Here is a 23,231-nt window from a genome sequence, read left to right as displayed (position 1 = left end):
GTCAGCATTTGTAAGATCCACACAGCCTGAATTGGGGTGGGGTGGGCTGCTTTTAACCATGTAAAGAACTTTGTGCTACTTTTTTTTTTTTGTATGAAAAGTGCTTTATAAATAAAGTTTGATTGATTGAATTCTATTTGACAGCTTTCTTCTGTAGTCTTCAGGAATAGTTGTCCAGGTGCTTTGAAGGACATCACTGTGATTTAATTTTTGTGTAATCTCAGCTTTTCCTCGTTCTTCCCCCTTCTTTAAGAAAGGCTTACTGATGTTGCTGTTCTGGGCCCCGGTCCGGATGAGCCTGGGCCCCCTTTCCCTGGCAGGTTGCGGAGTATGGGGGTTCCTACTGGGGTCAGCGGGGAAGCTGGCCCCAGGGAGGGGTCACTTGCCCCTCCCTTCCTTCCCTCCCCATCTCCAGCTGCCTCCCTCTTCCCGCTCCACCACAATCACCCACACATGCAGGGCCTTGGGGTAAAGGTGTGTCACCAGGGTGCAGGGGAGGCATCCCCCTCTGTCCCCTTCTGGCTTCTTGTGCCTCAATTTTATCTCACAGCTTAGACATTTACATTACTCACACTCTCATAACACATACATATAGCATCTTGGGGGTGGGCACGCTACACGGACTCCAAAAGACCATCAGGGTGTACACCTCACCCCTGGCGTTGTTGCCCACCTCTCAATTCTAAATACACGTAGACACTGAGTTTTAAATGCACCTTAGAACACACATGCATCAACACTACATATGAGTGGGCGGAGGGAGGTTTGGAGTCTTCTCACCCCCCCGTTCTCTGCGACCTGCTGGAGCGGGGGGGCTAGGAGGAGGAGTTGGCCGTCCAACTGGGGTCTGGAGTGTGGGGCCTCCCTGCTGCTGCGGAGTCGGGGCGGTCTGCTTCTCCCCACCGCAGGGAAAAGGGTAACACCACCTGGGTCTGGGTGCAGTTCCCCCCTCCAGGGGCAAGGGTACCTAGACCCGGTTCGTAGAGTACGCTTGGGGAGTGTGATCGTGTGTACAGCGTCTCTTTATGTCTGTCTCCACGTTGGTTGAGTGTTAAGTGCATATGAGAGCATGAGGGTGGGAATGGATGTTTGTGTCTGTGTGTGCCTGTATGTCTGTGTCTATATGTCAGGTTGGGTGTCAGACGCCACCTCTCTGGGGACATCTCAGGCCCTCCAAGGTATGGAGGCCTATCTCCCCCCATCACTCCCCCTGCCGGTGGCAGACGCCCTCAGACATCAGTGCGTTGGTGCGCCCGAGGATGGGCGTCCAGGTACACACCGGCTCACTCCTTGGTGGCCGCTTATCGGGGCCTGGAGCCTGGGGCTCGCTCGGGCCACTTTGGGGGTGGGGTGTCCTCGGCCTCTCGGCCTGGGGCTCGGTCACTCAGGCACAGCTGGCTGCCGGCGGAGCTCACGGGCACGTCACTGCAACTCCCCCTGGCTTCTGCTCCGCGGCTGCTGAGTGAGCCCTCATCTGGGACTCTCCTCAGCTCTTTCTGGGACAGTGGCGCGGCTGCCCCTCTGTTGGTCTTTCTTGGTCTCTTGAGTTCTGGGGGCCTCTGGATGTCTGGAGTTTTGATCTCCTCCATACCTGCTTCATGCCCTGGAGGACGGGGCTGTGGCTCCTCACACCCTCTAGCAGATCATTACATGAAGGAACCTTTTAAATACAAGCGCGTTCATGCTCACAGGTGTACACACGGGGACTCACACACACAAACTACACCCTTTTTGGCTCCTTCCTCAAAGCACACTGTGCGCTGTCGATATTACGTGCTGCACAATAATGTTTATTATTTAGTATTTACTGTTATATTCCCATAGATCATCATGATGTTGTTTATTGTATTGCTCTCGTATTCTTCTGCTTGTTTTCTTTTTTCTTTTTCAACAGGTGATCCAGGTGATTGATATGTATTTTTTTTGTCTGCTTATTTAGTTGGTTTTTGTTTTTTGCCCTTTATCCCCGTCCCTCTTCTCCGCTGTTTTTCCCCCTCTTCCTTTCTCCCCTTTCTTTTCCTCATTCAAGTCTGTCCCGTATCTTGCAAGTGAAAATAAAAAAATAAAATAAACAATAAAAGGTGAATCAAATAGACCATTACGGCAAGGCTGGGATGGTCCATTTGGTAAAGTAAATCCGTTGGGCATCTTTCCTCGCCTTTAGACAATAATTCTGATGGCAAAAGAACCAAACGGGACAGGCAATAGATGAATAAAAGGTCAGATGCGTCTCTCAGGTCCTGTGTCAGGTTTTTGATGTATTGTTTTTCCTGCTTCTAAGGACATGACTTTCAGATACTGTTCTTCTGCTGTAGACAGTTTTTAGGTCTATCTATTTTTAGGTTTATCATCCTGTTTTTGAGGATAGGTTCCTCAATTCTTTAAGGACATACTGCAAAATTCTCAGATAAATGTCAGGTTTTCAACTAATAGCTTTTTAGGAATCAACTTGTTAGTCCAAAAATATAATTTTATGCCTGTCAAATTTATATTTGGTATTTTTGCAGATTTAACGATGAGGGGGCGAAATATGTTTTTGTGATAGGCTGCTCGTACTAAAGTGCCTTAAGAATTGGTTTTTGAGGCTAAATTGTGAATGTTTAGACTCAACATTGGTTCATCCCTTGAGTTAGGTGACTTTTTTTTATTCTTGGATGAGGGTTAGCCCTTCGAAGACAAAGAAATAACTACTGCCACACAGAAACGCATTTCTCTGAGTGTTTTTTTTTTTTTGCTTGTAGACTTCCCCACTGTTCCCATCACAGCCCCATTTTCTGGGAAATGAGAAGTCGACTGCTCCTTATAAAATAAAGTCAAATAAAACTACACGGCCCACAATGCAACACGTCCATTCGCTATTACTGCAGGAAAGTACGGAACTGTCTAAAACACTCTTTACTTTCATTTTCGCTTTTTATGCTGAGTAACTGTGAGTATTTGTCCGTGTCGTGCACGGAATTGAATTACACAGAAAGAGAGCATATTCTTATTTCGAACCGCCTCCTGTGAAGTCAAAGCCTTTACTAAACTCTAATAAACAACTTCTGCTCTCCAAAGACGACATGGCTGCTGTGGATATTCGCCTCAAGTCGAAGAAACAGGTGAGTCCGCTAGCACAAAGTGTTATGTAGCAGCAAGCTAACTCTCCTTTCCCTTCACTTACATGGTTAGTGTGTCAGTGATGCTAGCAGGCGAGCTAGTGTCCACATAAGTGTTTGTTTTCATGGGGTTTGTCTACGGACAGCAGGGGTCACGGGAGGTGAGCAGCAGCAGGGGCTAAATAAAACGGTCATTTATAAGCAAGCCTAAAATCTGTGACTTTATTCTAGGTGGACGACTTCTGCCAAAAGCTCACCAAGGAGGTAACTCAAACGAAAATCCGAAATCTTTCCCAGCTCTGCTTCACAAGTTTGAATTGTTAATGTGGATTTTGTTACTTGGTTTTAACAGGCGGAGGTGCTGGTGTCAACATATTTCCCACAGAAGCTTGAAGAGCTGCAGGAGCTGCTGAAGGTATCCACCTGTGTGACTGTGGGCACATACCACTGGGCTCTTGATTCTCACATTGGGTGACTTGTGTTTGTGCGTCAGTCTTTCAGATGCAACGATCTGCCTTCTTTGAAGGCTCCACTCGACATCCCGATACCCGATCCGGCGAAAGAGGAGGCCAAGCGCAAGAAAAAAGAGCAGGTGGGGACTCCATCCCAGAAGACTGTTCTTTAAAACTGTGATATAAATCCAATAAAGGAGCATTCGGGGTGATTTATGAAGGACGGCTGTTTTTCCATTACCCAGATGTAATGGCTTTCATATCGAGGAGCCTCACATCTGTGTTTTATTTGTCTAACCTTTGAATTTCTTCATAGAGCCTCCTCTCAACTGGGGTCCTCGGCTCAGGGTTTATATTTAGTGTTTCATTATATAAAGACACAATGCTGAGTCCCCAGTTACCATGACAACCAATCACAGTGCAATTTCCAAGGGCTGTTTTACAAACTGGCAGCGAGCGGGTCTTTTATGTTACTTCAGTCGGCTGTGAATTTCAGATTTTTATAAACCGTACAAAGGCTGTGTGTCTTGAACTAATACTCATGCAGGGATTTAGAGGAGGCCAGAGAGCCGTGTAGCTAATGCCACTGGGTTTTTTTAACGAGGGTTAGGAGAATATTTGGGGTGGTTGCACAACTTTCGGGAGCTGCTGGAGTCTCCTTAGAATATCAAGGGGCACAGATTGCTGCAACTGGGTTACATGTCTTAAGCAAAGAAAAAGAATCCAACAGAGATCCCAAGGTTGAAAAGCCAGAAGAGAAAAAGGCGTGCAGCCTAGCTGTCTTGGAGATTAATCATCAGCAAAAACTCTGACCCGATGCCTTCTATTCTTATTTTACAGAAGGAGGCTAAGGAGGGGAAGAAAGACAAGGACAGTGATAAAGAGGATGAAGACGCAGGTAAATGGGGGGAAAATAGAAAGAAAGATGCATTCGTTTAGCAGTAACCGTATTCCTGTAAATAAGGACAATAAATACTGCAGGAAGAAAGGCTCCAAACCCATGTATGAAACACATCACTGCTTTTCTGGCTCCTTTGTAACAAACTGATGAGTCTACTGTGGCTCATGAGCTGACAATACAAAGTTTAAACACCGTTTACACACGGATTAGCTAACTGGAAGAAAGCAAGGGCATAAGGAACTTTTTCTATATTAGAAAAGCAAATCTGCAGCTCACTAAGTGAAGGAGTGCTATCCTCTGTCCTCCAGGCCCTCCATGTGGTCCCATCTGCACCAATGAGAAGGTGGAGAGCCTCCTGCCGAAGGTCAAAACTGAGATCCAGACACTGAAGGAGAAGCTCAACACGGTCAGTCTCAGAACTTTATGTGGAGAAAAATGCGTCGGGTTTTATGTGCAGAAAATATTAATGTGATAAAAAGTCTTGTATATTGTACTAGTGGGTTTTTTTTCCTTTTATTTTCCTGGAAGGTGTCAATGTGGGTGCAACTCCAGATTCCTAAAATTGAGGATGGGAACAATTTCGGAGTGGCTGTCCAGGTTAGTAAACAATCGCATGTGGAGTCTATCTTTAGGGTGAAATTTATCCAGCTGCATTTTAAATCTTCCTTCGTGTCCACCAGGAGAAAGTGTTTGAGCTGCTGACCAACACACGCACCAAGATCGAAGGATTCCAGACTCAGATTTCAAAGTAAGAGCCTGCACTGACGTAGCCAGGAAAACAGACCTGACATTACTCCATCAAAAGTATTTGGCAGAGAAAACCACAAAACCTGCTGCGCTCAGTATCATAAGAATATCCACAATTACTGAGAAATCTATACATATAAACAGCAATTCAGGCTTTCAGAGGGTCTCATCCATCTTTATTTAGTGAAGTCAAACAGAAAAAAAGTCATATAGATATAAGCAGAATCAGAAAGGCTTCAATTCCACATTTAAAAGTGAGAAAATCTTAACAGAGATAATGAGAGGCAGTCTTCTGCTTTGTCTTTTTATTAAAAACCAGACTGATGTGTTGAATATGGCATTGGATGTGACATTTAGCGAAACGCTGGGGGCTATTTTAAAACAGGTGGGTGGTACTGTAACTCCTCTCTTCTCCTTGTTTTGGCAGGTATTACAACGAGAGGGGTGACGCTGTGGCCAAAGCCTCCAAGTCGCCCCACGTGGTCAGTGTCTCCCGCTGTGCATCCTAATAAGCATATTAATGTGTGAATGAGAAAAATGTGTGCCGGTGCGCTGAAAAAAAAAACTTATGAGGACATTCTCTCCCGCATAAATTAGTTGCTGTTGTGTCATGTGCTTATCATACTACACATTGTTTTGCTAATACGCTCGCTGTTTGTGGTGTGGGTTTTCTGCTGCAGGGAGACTACAGACAGCTGGTCCACGAGCTGGACCAATATCAATACTGCGAGCTCCGCCTTGTGGTCTTGGACATCCGCAATACATACGTAAGACACCCACTGCCTCTTGCTTACAGTTGGCCCTCTCTGACTGCGTGTATCCTGAATCTCATGATCCACACTCCGTGTACCATCTGCTGTTTTCATGCTCTGTATTTTAAATTGAGCGGCTTGGGTGTAAAATATGCCTGTCGTGTCCACCGGCGGGAGCGGCAGCTTAAATGGAATCCATTCCTTCTTAATAGGAGGGTAATTAAACTAATTGCAGTGCTTGTGTTAAATTGATTGGCGCTCCGTCTCCCGTCCATTAATCAGCTCGTCTCTTTCCTTCGGCCATTGTCCTCCCGTGTTTGATGCCGCTAATGAACAAGGCGTTGCGGGCGATGATGAAAGGAGCTGTTTGACGTGATTACAGCTCCATATCTGGACGTCCCTCTCTTTTATGACTCCCTGTAAACTGTCTGTCTTCCCTATATCATCCTGCTTCTGCATCACACTCTGTGTCTTTATTTCTCTCTCCAGGCTGTGTTGTTTGACATCATTAACAAGAACTTTGACAAGATTAAGAGACCCAGAGGAGATGGGAAAGCGCTCATCTACTGAGGCAGACTCCAGGCTCGTTTTTTTTTTTTTAATAAGCAACAACCAGTGTAGAATGACACTCTTCATCAAGTAATGATACACCTGCTCCCAGAAATCTTTTTCTAACTGTGCCTGCATTTTGGTTCAGATTACACAATAAAGCAGCAGTTTTTCTCACTTACTTTGTCTGAATGAGATTTCTAAGCTTCTTTTTGGACTAATTTTGACCTCTAAAGAAAGCAAACTATTAACGTGATGTCACATTTACAGCATGCAGTCTTAAAAGAGGGTTTGGAAGTTTGTTCCTGAGCTTTGAAGGACATTTCAGTGCCAAAATCTAACCATTTTCATTAAGGGTGCCACACTACTAAGGCTGTTTGTTGGTGTGCACCGTGGTAGAAAGTCCCTCTCTGGGCAAACCAGGACAACCCCATCTCGATCCGAGTCTATACAATCCGTGATAGAGTCCTCTCCACCCCAGGTAGCCCAGAGCTCCACCCAGCTGCTGGGAGGGAAACTTTGGGAAGTATGCAAGCAAACACAGCAGCAGAAACATCCAAACAAGGAGGAGAAGAACACACAGGAGGAAGACGACTCTCAGCGGGGTCCCGGGTGACCTCTGCAGAGGCTTTTGTCGCTCCAAGTGATGACCAAAGACACACATTTCCTCAACAAGCAGCAGACAGCAGAAGCAGAGGATGAGGACGTCCTGGGAGACTTCGTAGCCTCGCCACAGCATGTGGGCTTTCAGGCAGGAGGCCTTGTTCTGGTCTTCATGCAGGAGCAGCAGAGGCTGTACTGGGGAGGCCGGGCTCTGGCCGTCCTGGCCTGGGGTCATGGGCTCGTAACAGGTCCCCGCTGCATCCTCCAGCAGGGTCAGGAGGCGCTGACAGCTCCACCAGAGCAAACCCGTGAGGCCTACTCGAGAGAGGTGGCGGAGGGAAAGAGAGGTGGAGTGACGGACTGAGAGGGAGAGAAGGATGATGAAAGCGCTCGTAAAGATGCAGGTCCAACCCCAAGTGGACCTCAGGAACTTCCTGTGAGAGCGTGATGAATAAGGATATCAGTACACACCATATATATGAGCAAAACACACGCAGTAATGAAATATGTTTAGAATTACTTTTTCCTCACAGTCACAGCAACAGGAGGATCCTGGGGAGGTTGAAAGTCAGTCGTTCATGCTCATATTCACAATTTGGGGCAGTTTAGATTCGCCAGTTACCCTGACATTTATGTCTTTGAATTGGCGGAGAAAGCCAGAGAAAGAACATCCAGACTCCACACAGAACACACAAAGACTTCAGGCAGCCAGCAGGTCAGATCCAGGAGCTTCTTGCTAACACAGTGCTCAGAAAGTAAATCTATTTTTGATATGCATAAAAATTCAAGCTTTACAGCAAAGCTGAGTCTTTTTAACTTTTTCAGTTCACTCAAACTTGCTTTGAGGTATCAAAGTTGATGAGCCGGTGGTTTCACTTAATTAGTTCCATGTAAGTGCACTGAACAGTCTGAGGAAGACTTTAATTCTGCTACTGCCTCATAGTTATCATACCTCAGAATGACATTATCATACAATATTTATGTGCTGCTTTTGTTTTTCAAAAGTGGTATATTAATATTGTATTGGTTTTTGGGTGGGGGTTTACTCAGTGTATGTGACAAATGAGTGGCAGCAAAGCATCCACAAAAATAAATGAGGAATAATTTAATATCATAACTGGATTTTAAAAATATGTGATGGATTATATGAACCTAAAACAGTGGGCCAAATGACATTATGATGATTGTAAATGCTGAACTGTATTGTTCCACAAGCTGACTCAGAATAAAGACTCAGTGAAAGTTTGCCATCAAAACAGATTAAGTAGGGCTGAAGCAGTAAAAGCCCAGCGAGCACTACAGTGAGCAAGGGTGCGCTGGGTTTTATTACCGAGTCAAGAGTTTATTAAAGGAGCAGTGTCTTTATCAAAGATATACAGTTTCCTTTAGCAATGACAGCAGTTACTACAGCTATTTCAGTCAATTATTTCCATCCAATTAAATCATGATAAATCATTGCTAAACTCTCCACAAACAGGTCCTCCACCTAATAGCCAATTCTGGCCCCTGTGCTTTATGTTTGATACCCCTGGTGTACGCAAAGCACTATAAGCAGTAATTCATTGTCTCCCGGAGTCCTCACCTGTACAGGTAGTGGTTGCTGTTTGCAAAGATGCTATACTTTGATACCCAGAAGCTGAGCACAGGCCCAAAGAGGACCAATCCAGACAGCAGCAGGTGGAAGTGTCTTCTGATCAGGCTGCTTCCTAAAACTCGGGCCAGAAAGTTTGTAACAAACTCCAGAACAGTGTTCAGGAGCCTCAAGATGGATCGTCCAGGCAGTATCAGCTCTGCAGCCATCCGGTGTAGTTTATCCAAACTGATCTCTGGTGTGAAGCCATTTGAGGAGTTTCCTGTCTTTAGATTCATGTTGTTCGACCCGCGTTCGTCCTCCCTCTCTGTGGAGTCTGCCTCGCTTGCTTTTGTCTGGGAAAAGGACACCCGTCCCCACTCCAGGACCTTTCTATTCTATCACTGTCAGGCACGCGAGAGAACACATGGTTTACAAAAATACAACCCCCCCTCCATGTCCCCTTTACCCTCAAAACCCCTCCCCCGTAGGCAGAAAGAGGAGATGCAGTAATGCTTGCTGCTGTAATTGACCCCATTATTTTCACAGCAATGCTCAAACACAATTCAAAAGTAAACAAAATGAATCTTTAGTTCATGACAAAAATCCCAGTTCTTTTAAAATAGCTCTCGTGATGCTGCTCACTTATATTTGCATTTCCTGCATTGGGAAAAGTAATAATAATAGTAGTCTCATTCTGACCTTGGATCATTTAGCTCCTTTTCCGGTTCTCTCCTTCAGGACTCTCCAGTCTAAGAATGAGCTGTTGGAGCCAAAACTAATTTAAGTTATAAGCGGTTGCCAGCTTGCATTTGGCGCCATGGACAGCTGCATTTCTCACAGCACGTTCAGTCTGCTTTATTTCCAGGCTCAGTACTCAGGCTGGAGCTTCTTAAAGCCCCCCTTCAACCGTCTGAGCCAAATGGACTGCATTTAGTCTTTCCGTGGTACTCATGCTCACATAAAGCACACTGATGCCGTTTTCACAAGCCAGTGCAGACTAATGGCAGACGGACTGCTAACTTCCATGAGGTGGTGGATTTTTGGTTTCTCTCGTTAGTCTTCAAAGTTATTCAGAGAAAGCTTTCCAGTGTAGTAAATAATAAATGATGAGTGCAAACTTTTGAAATTCACTGTGATGATGCACTTTTCCAGCAGAGCTTTGGAGTCTTTTGTAAGAAGTCAGAACAGTAGGTGTAAATGAAACCAGGCACGCCAAAGTATGTTAGGTCTAATTTTAGGCCGGTAAGTGCACTGCTGACATTACAATGACCTTCAGACAACTTTGCTATGGCTCCTGTAGCAGCTAATTGTCAACTGTGTGCATATCTGGCAGCTGCAGTTAGCTCTATAAAACACACAGAGAAGCTCAATGACAAATGTTTAAAAATCCCATCCCGTGAGTCATGTGTGTTGTTTGAAGTGTCGTTCTAGTTTCTCCTGCAGCTCCCACACTTTTAAAGCCTGAAACATCTGATCAATGACCAACAGCCCCTTCGTGATACGTTTGAAGAAAGGTTTTTATTATAACTGCAAAGTCTGAGAGTGAAATATGAGCTTTGATATAAACACCTGAAAATTGCATATACAGATCATTTTGAAACCATGTGCGTGTTCCCCTTCCCCAAAGTGCTGACTTGAACACATTAATCACACACAATCAAATCTTTGAATCAAATCACAGGCTTACATTTAGCCAAAAATTACACTGAGTGCTGACCCTGGAACGAGAATATTGCTGTGTCTGAGGGACAGGGAGTTAACATTAGCCTTGAGGAAGCCTACAGAGGATTCAGAATAACAGCGAAAACTTTCAAACTCTTTCTGATGAGGCAGACCAGGTCGAATAATGACTGAAACTTCCTTGAGCCTGTCGAGTTTTGAATAAACTCAGGAAAGCTAACGCAATTATCAGCTTCATGAGTTTGCCAACTGGAAAAAAAATGTTTATGATTATATGTTGAGTCTGTAAAGGTAGATGTTCCCTAAAATAGGACACAGCCTGTGTTGTGTTATTCATAACAGCAGAGTCCAAACAGACTCAGGACACTGACGACAATCTAAATACACTCCCGGAACACACACGCGCACACACACACACACACAAACAAATTAAAATTCTATACATTTTTACAAAATTATCATCATTACGTTCCCCTGCAACATCCAAAGTTGTTTTTTCCATCCATATATATATATATATATATATATATATATATATAAAATCACTAACTTATTGTTTCATTCCAACAGCTCGTTAAGTGCAGCTTCAGCGCATTTTGAGTAAAATGTCCCAGGCTGGATTGAAAAAGCTCTGGCCTCCTTATTCTGTGCAAGACATGAGGCAATAAACAAAAAAACAGGGGGGAAAAAAAACAGAAAAACAGCTGCAGGTGGCAACAGCCGTCCCGCCGTGTTCTGATCGGCACTGGACAGCACGAGGCTCAGGCGCCTTCCCAGTGAACTTTTCTCAGCCACGCTTTCATTTGAATCACTAATATCCCGCACTAACGTTAGCAGATACTCAAGTCTCTCCCAGGCCTTCTGAGCTCACTGCCTTCCTCTGTGCTAACATCACTTCCTCCAACAGCTCCCTTCCTCTCCTCCTCCTCCCCTTGCCGTGTCTCGCTCCTCGTCTAGGGGATGGGTTTGTCTGTGCTCCCACATTCGAACCGCTCCGTCCCACTGTAGAGAAAGGATGGAGATCAGAGGTTAAAAAATAATAACTGTGCCATCTAAGCCCCGTAGTTTAATGTTCTTAAGCTGGATGGACTCTTGTTATCACTTTTAAAACAGCTGCTGAGCCTGTCTGCTCTGTTAAATAACGGTGACGTGATTCATGCTTTATGCCAACAAAACAAGCGGCAGCTTTTAACCACAAATGGAAAAGAAGCAGCATTTTTATTAGCCAAGCAAAGAGCTAATTTATGGTCTTGATATGCTACTACATCAATAGCGCATATGTGCTACACAGAGTTCTGCAGACCTACTTAGTGGCCGAGTCAAAATATGTAGGAAAACCTCCAATTTCTGCGCTTCTTATTTTGCTTTTTGGGATTTTTAATTCACTTTTTCCTCTGACGCGTTGCTCGGGGGCAAAGCTGTGTTTACTTTCTGCAGGACTGCACCCTTGCTGTAGCCTCTCTGCTGGTTGAACTCCCACAATCCTCCTCTCTGCACACCCAAAGAGCTACGCTTGGAAGCAGCACTGCACGACCATAAATCCAGCTTTGCTTGTGTGTGATTAGGTCCAGGCCTCAGCGGTGTAAAGTATAAACATAAAGTACTCTGCATCTCATGTCTGCTTCCTTCTTCTAGTCGAAACAGCTCAGTTCATTTGCACTGCTTTAATGTTGTTTTCCATTTTATCAAGTAGTGGTAGTAGTGAAATTGCTAAAAAGTCTAATTTAATGGAATATGTGAGGGGGAAAAACAGTGGTTTATTTCTGCAAATGGTCATTTTTCCCCCGTAATTACCAGAAAACGTATCAAATTGTCTCAGACTTTTCTAAATTATGCCTTATTCCATTAGTAGAGGAAACAGTGTCTGGGATTAACGCCACTCTATTAAATCGTTTTACAACTTCTGGAAAGGGCTTTCTTTTGGGTTTAATGTGATATTTATGATGACGAGCTTTCACACGCTGATTCCAGCAGGACACTTTCTGCATTAACCGCACTCACAGAGCTGCTGATGATGTTGTCCTCGTACGGGTGCCAACTGACATCTCTCACGCACGCGTCGTGGCCCACCAGTCTGGTTACCACCGTGCCGGTCAGCACATCGTAGACTGGACACACACACACACACACAGGGTTCAACTGATTTTCGATTCTTCAAATATTACTTTGTGCATCAGCTCACGCAGACTTTGTCGCCGTTTACACACTGACAGACACACACAGTCACTTACTGACGATTTTGCCCGTGGAACAGCCGGAGTAGATGAATCTCTGCCCAGTGCTGAACTCTGGTGAGAAACGGCAGCGTATCAGGGTGTGGAGGACGCCATGACCTCGGTAGGTCATTACTGAGGTGTCGCCTGTCAGCTTGTGTCTCTTAAGGGCTGCGAGGAGCAAGTAAACAAACACAAAACTGCTAAATAACAAAAAGATGCACAAGAATTTCTCCATTTTATAAATGTTTTTTTTTACTGTTTATGCTCTTTCCTCACACTTGTCCTCAACTTTAATCCAAAAGACCATGTAGATTTATATCAAGCTTAGAAGAAACTGCACCCTGAACTAGATCGTTTCATTTTGTTTAGTTTTTTACCGCCTCGTCTCCTCCTCTATCTCATTATCCAAACTCCTATCCTTCACCTCTCCTCCACTCCTTCCCTCCTCTTTGGCTTGTAATGGTAATCACTCTCCCTACGTGTGGCTTTAGAGTCTTTTTATCCTCACGACACACACACACACACACACACACACACACACACACACACCTTCCCTGTTACTGCCTCCTCTCTCTCTTTTTTTAATATCATCATTTCATCTTTATCTCCTCCTCTGTGTGACCTCTCCTCCTCTCGTCCTCCAACTTCCCCTCTGACTCATTTACCACGAGTACCTCCCTTTCGCCCTTCTTCGGCCCCTCCCCTCCTCACCTCTCTGGGGAACCTGCTGCCAGCGGTAGTCCCAGTTTTGCTGGGTGACAGCCAGACGGGAAGCTGCCAGCCCCTCTTTGGGCGAGAACTTCCTGACATCCCACAGCTTGATGGACTGGTCCTTCGAGTTGCTGATCAGGTAGCGAGCGTCACCCTGGCACCGTGACAAAATGGAAAAAAAAAAAGAGACCGAGATCTGAGAGTTAGAACAATACATGTGATTGAATAAACATCCTGTACGATTAATGTTCTCATTTAAACCATTTCCAAGTAACTGGAAAACTTTTTACTGAGAGACCCCCCCTCACAGACACACACACACTCGCACCCACCTTGCTGTGGATGAAGGTGATGCCGTCTCGGTGGCCGGCCAGCTGTCCAACAGGCTGCGGTCTGTCCTCCCGCAGCGTCCGTCTGTCCCACACCTTGCACAGTGCGTCATCGCTGCCAGAGAACAGCAGCTGGGACGAGCTGTCGGCGAACGCCACCGCGTTCACGTCGTCCTCGTGGGCATCAATCTGATGAGGATGGCAGCAAAAGAAAGAGTCAGTGTTTACTGTATGGAGCGTGTGCACATGTGTGCAAGAATGTGCTATTTACAAGTGGGCTATTTACATGTTGTTGTGAAAAGTGTGTGTGTGTGCGCACTTATGCATGTCTGTGCCTATGCAGAAGTAATGAAAGGAGCATTTTTCTTCAAGGCTGCTGCGCACTGAAACTCAGACTTTTCAGTACATGAGCCTCAAAGGCTGTGCTACAAACAGGCTTTATACACACGGCATGGTTGTGAGTCTCCAAATGCAAAGATGTAGCTGTTAGTAATTACAGCAGTACAAGTGTTTGTTAGTTTTGTCCTTTATATGTGCAAGAAGACGAAATAAATCGCTAGATAAAAGGATGTGTCACAAATGAAAGGATAACTCAACATGAAGCATGGTGATGAGCGCTTCTAGCAGAACAACTGAACTGCTTTCTTTCATAAGACATTTCATTATTTACCGTTTTAATGATGTGGAGGCCATCTCTAACAGGTTACTATGAAGGCCACAGCGTGTGATTCACATCATTTTATAATCACTAAACCCATTCAGTCTCATTGTGAGACACAGATCAGCCTCAACAGCTTTCTATTGATTTGCAGAAATCCTTCCCTCCAATGGGGAAAAACACTAACCGGAACCACAGCAGCAAAATGCCCCGACTTCAGTTTCCCATCACTGCACTGAATCATGGAAAGTCTAGTGCTGCACATGAGGAAGTGACAGTGAAAGTACAAACAACTAATAAAAAGTTGAGAGATAAAAGCACAGAAACACACCACAACACTGAGGTAATTAGGAGGGACAGACAGAGAAACGGCGGACGACAGAGACGAAGCAGATGGTCGAGGTCGAATGCTGACTTCTGCGCACGGGGCGGTTATGGGAGGAGGGAGGGCGGTAGGTTTAACCCCCACCGTCCCACTGTGTGGCGGAGCTGGACTCTTCGCTGCTATATTAGACTACAGGATGGTGTAAAACTTTATGTAGTTTCTGCTCCGCTGCATCTGGCTAACCTTGACCGAAGGATGAAGCGCAAATCAGACAGACGTGACGCTGAAACGGGCACGGCCAAGGCGACGCGCGAGCAAAAAGACATAAATGCACACAAAGACACACTAACCTTCAACATTCGTTTACTCTGCTCAAGATCAAAAACGTAAAGGCAGCCGTCGTTTGCTCTGAAATGAGAGAGAAGAGAGGCTGAGAAAAGAATAAAACAACTCCCCTAAATTGAGGCTCTAATAAACATATTTCGAATATACCGCCAACAAATGGAAGAAAAGCAGAGTTGTGCTTGAATTCAAATTTCATAAAGAGCCTTCAGTACTCATTTCAACCCTGTCAGTCACTGCCTTGAAACATAAAAGCAAATTGTACTCACCCTCCCAGGATCTCTTTGCCATCTGTGGACGCAGCCAGCGAGAACACACAGAACCTCCTCTCATCTGGACTACAAAGCACAACAGCGCACACACACACAGGTTGGACACTGCAGTAAGAGCACAATTGCTGATTTACAACCACACTCTATCTACTTTATTTATTTTTTTGGTGTGGGATAACATAAAGGCTTTATGAAACCAAGCATCACCTTTTAAACAATGTTTTTGTTAGGAGAGCTGTGAGTTTAATGGCAGTGCTTTGTTGAATTAATGATCTATTTTTAACAAAAGGAGCGCACACAGAGCGAGAGGATGGATGTTGGGGTGACAAGTTCTGACAGCATCATTCATCCAGGTGGTAATGAAGGGAGAGGAGGGCCTGCTGGTAAGGAATGATAGATTACCTGCTCCGTAATGTTATAAGTTACTATGAGGGGAAACACTAACTTGAGGTCCAGGGCGGTGTGGTTTTCACTGTCTCCATCTATACTGCACATATGAACTGTGGGGGAGGAACAGAGAGAGACACGTATGACTAAAACATCGCAGCTAAAAACGTGTTTGATATGCTGCTTAAAAACAAAACAAAAACTCCTGGAAGCTGTGGCCAATGTAAAAGCACTTTCAATATGAAAGAAATCACTTCCTGATTCATTTATTCACTTCTTCGCATTTCTCACAAGTGATGCTGTTAAAGGCTCTACTTTCATTGTTCTATTGTAGAAATGTTTAGACACTACATTGTAGTTAGGGCTGAATATCGTCACGGATTTCTAGAATCGAGTCGATCCACGATTCGATTCAATTCAATTCAAATCGATTTGAATCTGGGAAATTTTGCCTCAGACAGTCAGAAATATTATAATTCAGATCAGGACATTTACATATTTTTGTATCTATAAAAAGGAAGCTGACACTTTCCAGACTTTATCAAAGGTTTGAGCATCACAGCAGATGCCTTTGTGTCAAAGGAGCTGAAGATAAAACAGAAAAACATGAAGGTGATTTTTCCTGGCCTGGGATTTTATAAAAATATTCTGCAGTACATCAAAAACGAAAGAAAACCATTAATCAACATATGAACATTACCTCTGAAGTTACAGCGGTTTTATTAGAGACACGGCTAAGCGTTTTGCATTTTGTATAATTTTAAAAAGTTTAAAAATTTGTTCAGAAGCCTATTGAACGGCAGAAATTAGGTTTTCTTTTCGGAAGTAAAAGGAGAAAAAAAACATCGGCCGACAGCGCTGTAAACAACGGTAGTCTTGTGCGTAACAAGCAAGCAAATAATGCAGAAAACAGATTTCAGGGATAGACGGGAAACTGTTCTTGAACACTGAGAAAGAGAGAGAGAGAGAGAGAGAGAGAGAGAGAGAGCTGTGCATGAAGTGTGATTTTATTGTGGTAGAAGCAAAACAGTGAAAGTAAGAGGGAGTCCATGACGATGTTTATGTGAAGCGTAGTTTGGATATTTTTTTTGCTGCTGGTTTGGTCAATATTGTTTGGAGAGAGATGAAACTAACAGCTTTAGAATCAGCGCAAAATGGGCGTAAAAACAAAGCGCGGACCCGCCGAAACATCAGAATCAGCGAGCTGTCGGCTTTCAGCCCCGGCTGTGTCCCTGCCGTCGGGTGAGAAAGGCGACATCTCACTGATTCTGATCCGTGGGTCTGCGCTTTGTGTTTACGTCTTTGTGCAGAAGCCGTGTTCCTGCTCTCATTTACTCTTTTAAATGTTTGGTGGTTGTCAAAATTTTGTGATGTCTCACCTGAGATTCTGGAATTTTGGGCAAAATACATTTATATTAAAAAAAATCGATTCAGGATTTTAATGAATCGATATCACGTTGTCCAAGCCAGAATCAATTTTAATCGATGAATCGATTATTAAAACCCACCCCTAATTGTAGTTGCATTAGGGCTGCCACGATTAGTCGACTAGTCACGATTACGTCGACTATCGTCGACGATTTTGATATCGACTATCAAAATCATCGACGACTGATTTAGTAGTCAACGCGTCGTTTGAAGCTTTGTAAGATCACAAAAGACGCAGGAATAAGTAGAATTTAAGAGTGTAATAACAGACTGAAACAGAAGATGGCAGCACTGCATGTACAAGGATGCCAGCTGCCGTTAAACCCCGAAGAAGAAGAAGAAGAAGAAGTAGCTGTATCCCAGAATTCATAGCACAGCCCAGCTCAGTTTCCAACAATGGCGGCAGCTAGTTAGTTTAAATATTACTCTTGTTATTCTTTCTGGGTCACAAAATAAACGTTTAACATATTTTCAGGCGAGAATGTAGCTGTGTAAACCTCAAATATCTGCTCAGTTTATCAAGACACCACATTTTCAAAAACGTCTGTTACCCACTAGCTCAATAGCTAGCCGAGGGCAAGGCTCACTAGAGCCCGTGAGAACACCAAATCGTTTTCAAATCCACCGGGGTCTTTCGCTACTCAGGTTAAACATGATATATAAGTCACTTAGATAACTTAAAAATGTTATTGTTTGGCTTTTTTTGTATTTTATTTGTTCCTAAGTAAATCGGTTTGGCTGAGATTAAAGTTATAGTTTTTACACAGCTGAATAAACGTCAAGCAGACAACTGATTATCAGAAGTGTGAGATGCTGGAGAATAAACTCCGGTGTCCTGTTATAGTTTAGATAGCAAGGAGTTTATTAAAATTCACCGAAACAATCTGCAAATTTCATTAAAATTTAATAAACTATCATCTTGTCTTTATTATTAGTTTGCACAGACCTTAAACACTAGCTGTAAGCTAATGATAGTTATATAAGAGCAGATGCATGCTGGTGCAATAAGCTGTACATCCAATGAATGCATGATCTGATTAGTCGATTAAACGCAAAAATAATTGGTGACTAGTCGACTATCAAAATAATCGTTTGTGGCAGCCCTATTAGATATACCTTACTAGAACTGGGTTGGATCCCATCTTTCCTTCAAAAATGACTCAATTCTTTGTGGCATACACTCAACAAGATACTGGAAACATTCCTCAGAAGCTTTGGTCTATCTCGATATGACAGCATCACACAGTTGCTGCGGATTTGTCACAAATCCCAAAGGTGCTTCATCATATTGAGATCTGGTAACTGTAGAGGCCATTTTGAACACAATGAACTCATTGTGATGTTAAAGAAACCAGTTTGACATTATTGAATCTTCGTGACGTGGCATGTTATCCTGCTGGAAGAAGACCAAAGTGTAGCAAGACAATATTCCACACACCATTACAGCAGCACCAGCAGCTTGAACCAATGATACTAACCCTGCCGTACAAATGTGATGGCAGAAAGTGAAACTCCTCATTAAGACATTTTCCAATCTTGTACTGTCCAAATTTGGTAAGTCTGTGTTTCCTGTTCTTAGCTGACAGCACTGACGCAGTAGGGTCTTCTGCTGTTGTAGCCCATCTGCTTCAAGGTTTAACATGTTGTGCATTCAGCGATGATCTTCTGCACACCTTGTTTGTAATGAGTGGTTATTTGAATCACGGTCTGGTCACTCTTCTCTGAGATCAACAAGGTATCTTCACCCAGAGAACCACTGCTCATTTTCAGTTTCTCAGACCATGTTCTGTAAACCCTGTGTGGGAAAATCCCAGCTGATCAGCCGTTTCTGAAACACTCAGACAAGCCTGCGTGACACCAACAACTATGCCACGTTCACTCACTGAAATTATCTTTCTTCCCCATTCTTCCCCCATTCCGATGCTCAGTTTGAACTTCAACAGGTCACCCTGACCATGTCCTGAATGAACCAAGTTGCTGCCATGTCATTGGCTGGTTAGACATTTGCGTTAATGAGCAGCTGAACAGGCATAGCTTATGAAGTGGTGGGTGAATGTATTTTGACACACCAATACAATAAGCAGCTGTGTATACAGCAAAGCTAAGTGTTATTTACTCTTATTTAGTACCTTAAAATACTTTCTTTTCTGAACATTTTTAAAAATAAATGTAATATAATTTCTTCTTTAAAGCCACAAAAACAACCTGTGGTCTAACAAATCAGATTCTGAAAGTCTTTCTGGATATCAATGACACAAAGGAGAGGGATCATCTGCCTTGGCAGTTCAAAAAGCAACATCTTTGATGGTAATACTGGATAACTTACACATCTGTGAAGGCACCATTAATGCTTAACAGTAAGGGTTTGGAAAAATATATGCTGCTATGTAGCCATGGGCTTTTCAGCAAAGACCTTGCTGATTTCAGCGAATCAATATTAAACCACATTCTGCACAGTTCTATAATATAATATAAACATCTGCCGCATTAGGAAGGGAAAAATATGACAGTTCTGTACTGAACAAGAATATAAAACAATACTTTTTCAAAATGAATAGCTTTATAGTTCTAAAAAGTTCCCTCTGTTGTTTAAAAAATAAGAAAGAAACAAAAACCTGCACCTGTCCCAGCCTAATATTCAGATTTTTTGTGTCTGCTCTGTCTAATGGTACAAATATCCTTTTATGTGTTTGATTTACAGTTCACGAACAGTCCCAGATTTCTTTTTTTTTTTTTAAGGAAAAGTGGATTTATAATCCCAACTAAAAAAAAAAAAAAAGAAAAGAGCCAATCTTGAAGATTTATAGGTTTGCTGAATCTTTACAGAATTAGTTTTTCTAATGATGGCAAACTGTTTTCCTCATTTCATCACGTAAAATTTTACTAGTCCCATAGCCTTACTGTAGTCAGACCAACTAGAGTAGAGCACGTGGTGTGCATCGGGGGTGAAGCAGACATCCAGCACGCTCCAGCCCACGTCACGGGCCTTCACCGTTCGCCACAGGTGAAAACGCCCCCTACTGGTGTCGTACAAGCGGATGTTCTGGTCTGTAGCAAGAAAAAAAACAAAACTAAACAAAATACAAAGACTCGCATTTGTTTTTGTTTGGGGTTTTTTTACAGGTCCCTCAGAGGTTGTTTGTTTTTTAATTTATTCCTTGGGTACAAACAGAGTGATTTATTTCACTTTCTCCATTTTGTCTGTAAGACTAATCAGTTTGAACTAACATAAGGACTCATTTACACGTGTATGTCACCAGCCTCTGGTTTGTTGTTCAGGGCTTGCTGCTGATCACTAACACAGACATAATACAAGAAGAATAGTCGTGACAGTTAGGCAAGCGTAGGTGAGACGTGGTGAGACATGTTGTCCTCCGCTTGTTTAGTTTGCTTACAAAACAGTAACTTCATTCATTAATCATTAAATCAGGAAATAGGAACTGATGATGCGCTTGATATTTGTTTTTTAGAACATGAGAAAAGTCCAATAATACTCCCCTCCGCCTGAACACAGTCTGTACACAACACAGCATGATTTGGTGATCCACGCAGCAGCTTTAAACAAACACTCAGAATAAAAATCAGACCTGATTCAGCCCCTCTCGATCCTCAAGTTGGACATCGTGCTATTTACCTTGGCAGGCGGAGAGGAACATGTTGCCATCCTCGCTGTACACTCCACAGAAGGCTTTCTGCTGGTATGTATCCTTGTGGGACACATAGTTTGGCAGGAAACTGCAGAAGAACACTGGGGTCACAATTTTAATATTTCGTCTTCTTCATGTCCAATGCATTGTATATTTTCACAGCAATTGTGCAGCTATCCGTCTGCTCCAACAGAGCACAATGGTCCAATCAAGGCTTTAATCACGCTAAACTAATTGCTATTTAATTCTAATTTAGATTTTAAATACTCCAAAGTTACTTACTGCGTACGGATACGACTGCACTCTCCGTGGGAAAAACTGGAGCCTCTACATCTGCCTTTTTCTCTCTGCACACAAAAACATTTATTTGCAGTTTCATAACTTCATTGAACTCTATAAACAAAACTAATACGACTGCACTGCCGCAATTATTTTCCATTTAGATTTTATTTCTGGGGTCTGACCTCTGCTAGCATGTGGGTGAAACTGCGATAGCCTTTCAAGGAAGAGGAGGCGGTGGCCAGCAGGATCTGAGTGCGGATCTCACTCCGGTCCACTTCGTGTGTGTCAGGTTGGGTGTCCACTAAAGACAGAACACAAAGAACAAGCCTCAGTAGGAGCTCACATTCAACAACAAGCTCTCAGAACTTCAGGCATGCTCTGATTAGCCGTCCTACATATTTGAGAGAACAATCCATGGAAATATTTGACAGCTGAAACATTGTTTTATGTTTGATCCATCACTGATTGACAGACGATGAACAGACATGCAACGAGAGCAAAAGATGAAACACACAAAAGGAAGAAGAAACAGTATTTAGGCCTCACTAGTTCTAGAAAACAAAAAAACTGAATTGAGGTTTCCATAAATAACATTTTTGGGATGGCAGTGAAAACAAGACAATAACATTACTGTAACACGATTATGTCTCTAAATGAAACCTTACTGACATTCATTCACTGCTTCACTACTTGGAAAGAGAAGACATCATCCTAACGTAATTACGTGTATTTCTGCACTGCAGTGGCTGCACTCTAAATAGATCTGTTAGCTTTCCATATTATGTGATCATTGTAACGATGTATTTAAGGGTATAAATGAAGAGTAAACCAACAAAGTAAAAAAAACTGCTTATTTTCCTGCCCTGTGTCAGTGGGAGGTTACCTGGTGGATTATAGCGGTCACCCAGCCGTCCATCCCAGGCTCCATCGCTGTCTTCATCAGAGTCAGAATATGACTGGACCAGCTGCAGCCCTGTGGCTCCACTGCCATGGACCAGTCTTACCTGACCCCTGCACATGCAAGCAACCAGTCAATTAATCAGTTATGATTAATCCAATTATCTATTGCCCTAGTGCAAAGATGTACCTAGAAAATAAAAAAGACTTGACAGGTGGAAACCAAAGCTAAATGGTCCAGCTGTACAACATGTAGCAATGACAACATTTAAACGCTAAAGAAGTGAGAAATGTCAAATGTTTTTTCTTGCAGATCTCGGTTCCCTCTGGTCACGAGAGCAGGCCCTGCCAATGTCACGGTTCACTAAAGAAACTATTACAGAGGGATATACAAAAAAATTCCAAGCTTATCCAAACTGAAATGGGAAAACCTTAACCCCCACTTAGCTTTGCAGCGCTGGAATGTGATGTGACGTTTCAATTATTTGCTCTTTGGCAGCGAGATAGAATACTGCATGCATTACTTCTATTTGCCTCTAAATGTCATTTAATAAGTGCCCGATACGCTCACCACACACAAGTCATTTTCTCTGCAGCAACTACACACATATGTGACAAAGACTTCTGTCCTAGTTCTGAGTTCAAGAAATTAGAAAGTAATGAACTAATGCTACAAGTCCCCAGGGCAGTCCAAAAACATGTAGTCCTCACCACGAAATGCCTCTGGGCAGTAATTTTGAAGAATTATCCAATTTAATTTCAGTTGTCAGCAGGACGTATAAACTGCACACACAGAATCACCAGCCACGTGTTAATAAAAAGCTTTCTTCCCTCGCCCCCAACAAGTTTTTCTTCTATCAACATTTTGGCTGTTGCAGAACTCTCCCACAGATTTAATTGTGGAATGCTTTGAGTGTCATCGTCTTTAATAACGATTACGTCTCTCGGCTAGAAAGAGGAGCGCTTGCTTAAGACTGCTGCCTCCATGACTCAGACAAGTGGTGGATCGATGGTATGACTTGCTACTAGAAGGACTTTGACTTTATTGCACTTGTGTTTTTATGTATTAATTGCTCATTTTTACTTCTGCTAGTTATGGCCCACTTTCACCAAAACAACTCCATAGTACCTCTGCTACAAACCTAGGCCCTCCGTGGTATCAGTTTGAGCGTTTTTAACTGTGAAATTCACCTTCTCAGTAAGTAAGCCAGCACTTCTGCTAAGTCAACGTCCTCCTCTGATGAAGACTGCCTGTCCGTCCTGCGGCCTCGGCTGCTGCTGCCGCCCTGGTTTGATTCTGTCGCTTCAGACTGCTCTCCTGGGTTGCCACTGGAAGAGCCCCTTCCACCAGACATCCCAGAACTGGACTGTGAGCCCATAGA

At 43.4% G+C, this 23,231-nt stretch overlaps 3 protein-coding genes across 4 annotated transcripts; 1 reads left to right on the top strand and 2 right to left on the bottom strand.

Moving 5' to 3' along the window:
- Nucleotides 1-2,822: 2,822 nt before the first annotated feature.
- On the top strand, nt 2,823-6,676 carry psme1 (proteasome activator subunit 1). 2 transcript variants are annotated; one of them, XM_012924229.3, is made up of 12 exons: nt 2,823-2,871; nt 3,058-3,101; nt 3,330-3,362; nt 3,451-3,513; nt 3,592-3,690; nt 4,391-4,448; nt 4,760-4,857; nt 4,980-5,048; nt 5,132-5,199; nt 5,626-5,680; nt 5,879-5,965; nt 6,440-6,676. In XM_012924229.3, the coding sequence occupies exons 1-12, from the start codon at nt 2,838-2,840 to the stop codon at nt 6,518-6,520; spliced, it is 789 nt and encodes a 262-aa protein (XP_012779683.1). In that variant the 5' UTR covers nt 2,823-2,837; the 3' UTR covers nt 6,521-6,676. The 2 variants fall into 2 exon arrangements, with proteins under 2 accessions (XP_012779683.1, XP_004569612.1); XM_004569555.6 differs by having other exon boundaries at nt 2,853-2,929.
- fitm1 (fat storage inducing transmembrane protein 1) lies at nt 6,517-9,684 on the bottom strand. Its single transcript, XM_004569556.6, has 3 exons — nt 9,375-9,684; nt 8,685-9,076; nt 6,517-7,536 (listed from the first exon to the last, which is right to left on the bottom strand). Exons 2-3 carry the CDS (start codon nt 8,969-8,971, stop codon nt 6,867-6,869), a joined length of 957 nt encoding a protein of 318 aa, XP_004569613.1. The 5' UTR covers nt 8,972-9,076; nt 9,375-9,684; the 3' UTR covers nt 6,517-6,866.
- Nucleotides 9,685-10,174: 490 nt separating this feature from the next.
- On the bottom strand, nt 10,175-23,228 carry dcaf11 (ddb1 and cul4 associated factor 11). The gene is made up of 14 exons (XM_004569552.5): nt 23,041-23,228; nt 21,836-21,963; nt 21,135-21,253; nt 20,953-21,017; nt 20,658-20,758; nt 19,925-20,071; nt 15,654-15,708; nt 15,206-15,274; nt 14,945-15,002; nt 13,615-13,800; nt 13,283-13,436; nt 12,587-12,739; nt 12,357-12,463; nt 10,175-11,357 (listed from the first exon to the last, which is right to left on the bottom strand). Exons 1-14 carry the CDS (start codon nt 23,226-23,228, stop codon nt 11,247-11,249), a joined length of 1,641 nt encoding a protein of 546 aa, XP_004569609.2. The 3' UTR covers nt 10,175-11,246.
- Nucleotides 23,229-23,231: the final 3 nt, after the last annotated feature.

The sequence above is a fragment of the Maylandia zebra genome, linkage group LG9 (assembly GCF_041146795.1).
Source record: "Maylandia zebra isolate NMK-2024a linkage group LG9, Mzebra_GT3a, whole genome shotgun sequence".
Lineage (NCBI taxonomy): Eukaryota > Metazoa > Chordata > Actinopteri > Cichliformes > Cichlidae > Maylandia > Maylandia zebra.
The sequence above is the reverse complement of the archived record's forward strand: the minus strand, read 5'-3'. Positions and strand labels throughout refer to the sequence as shown.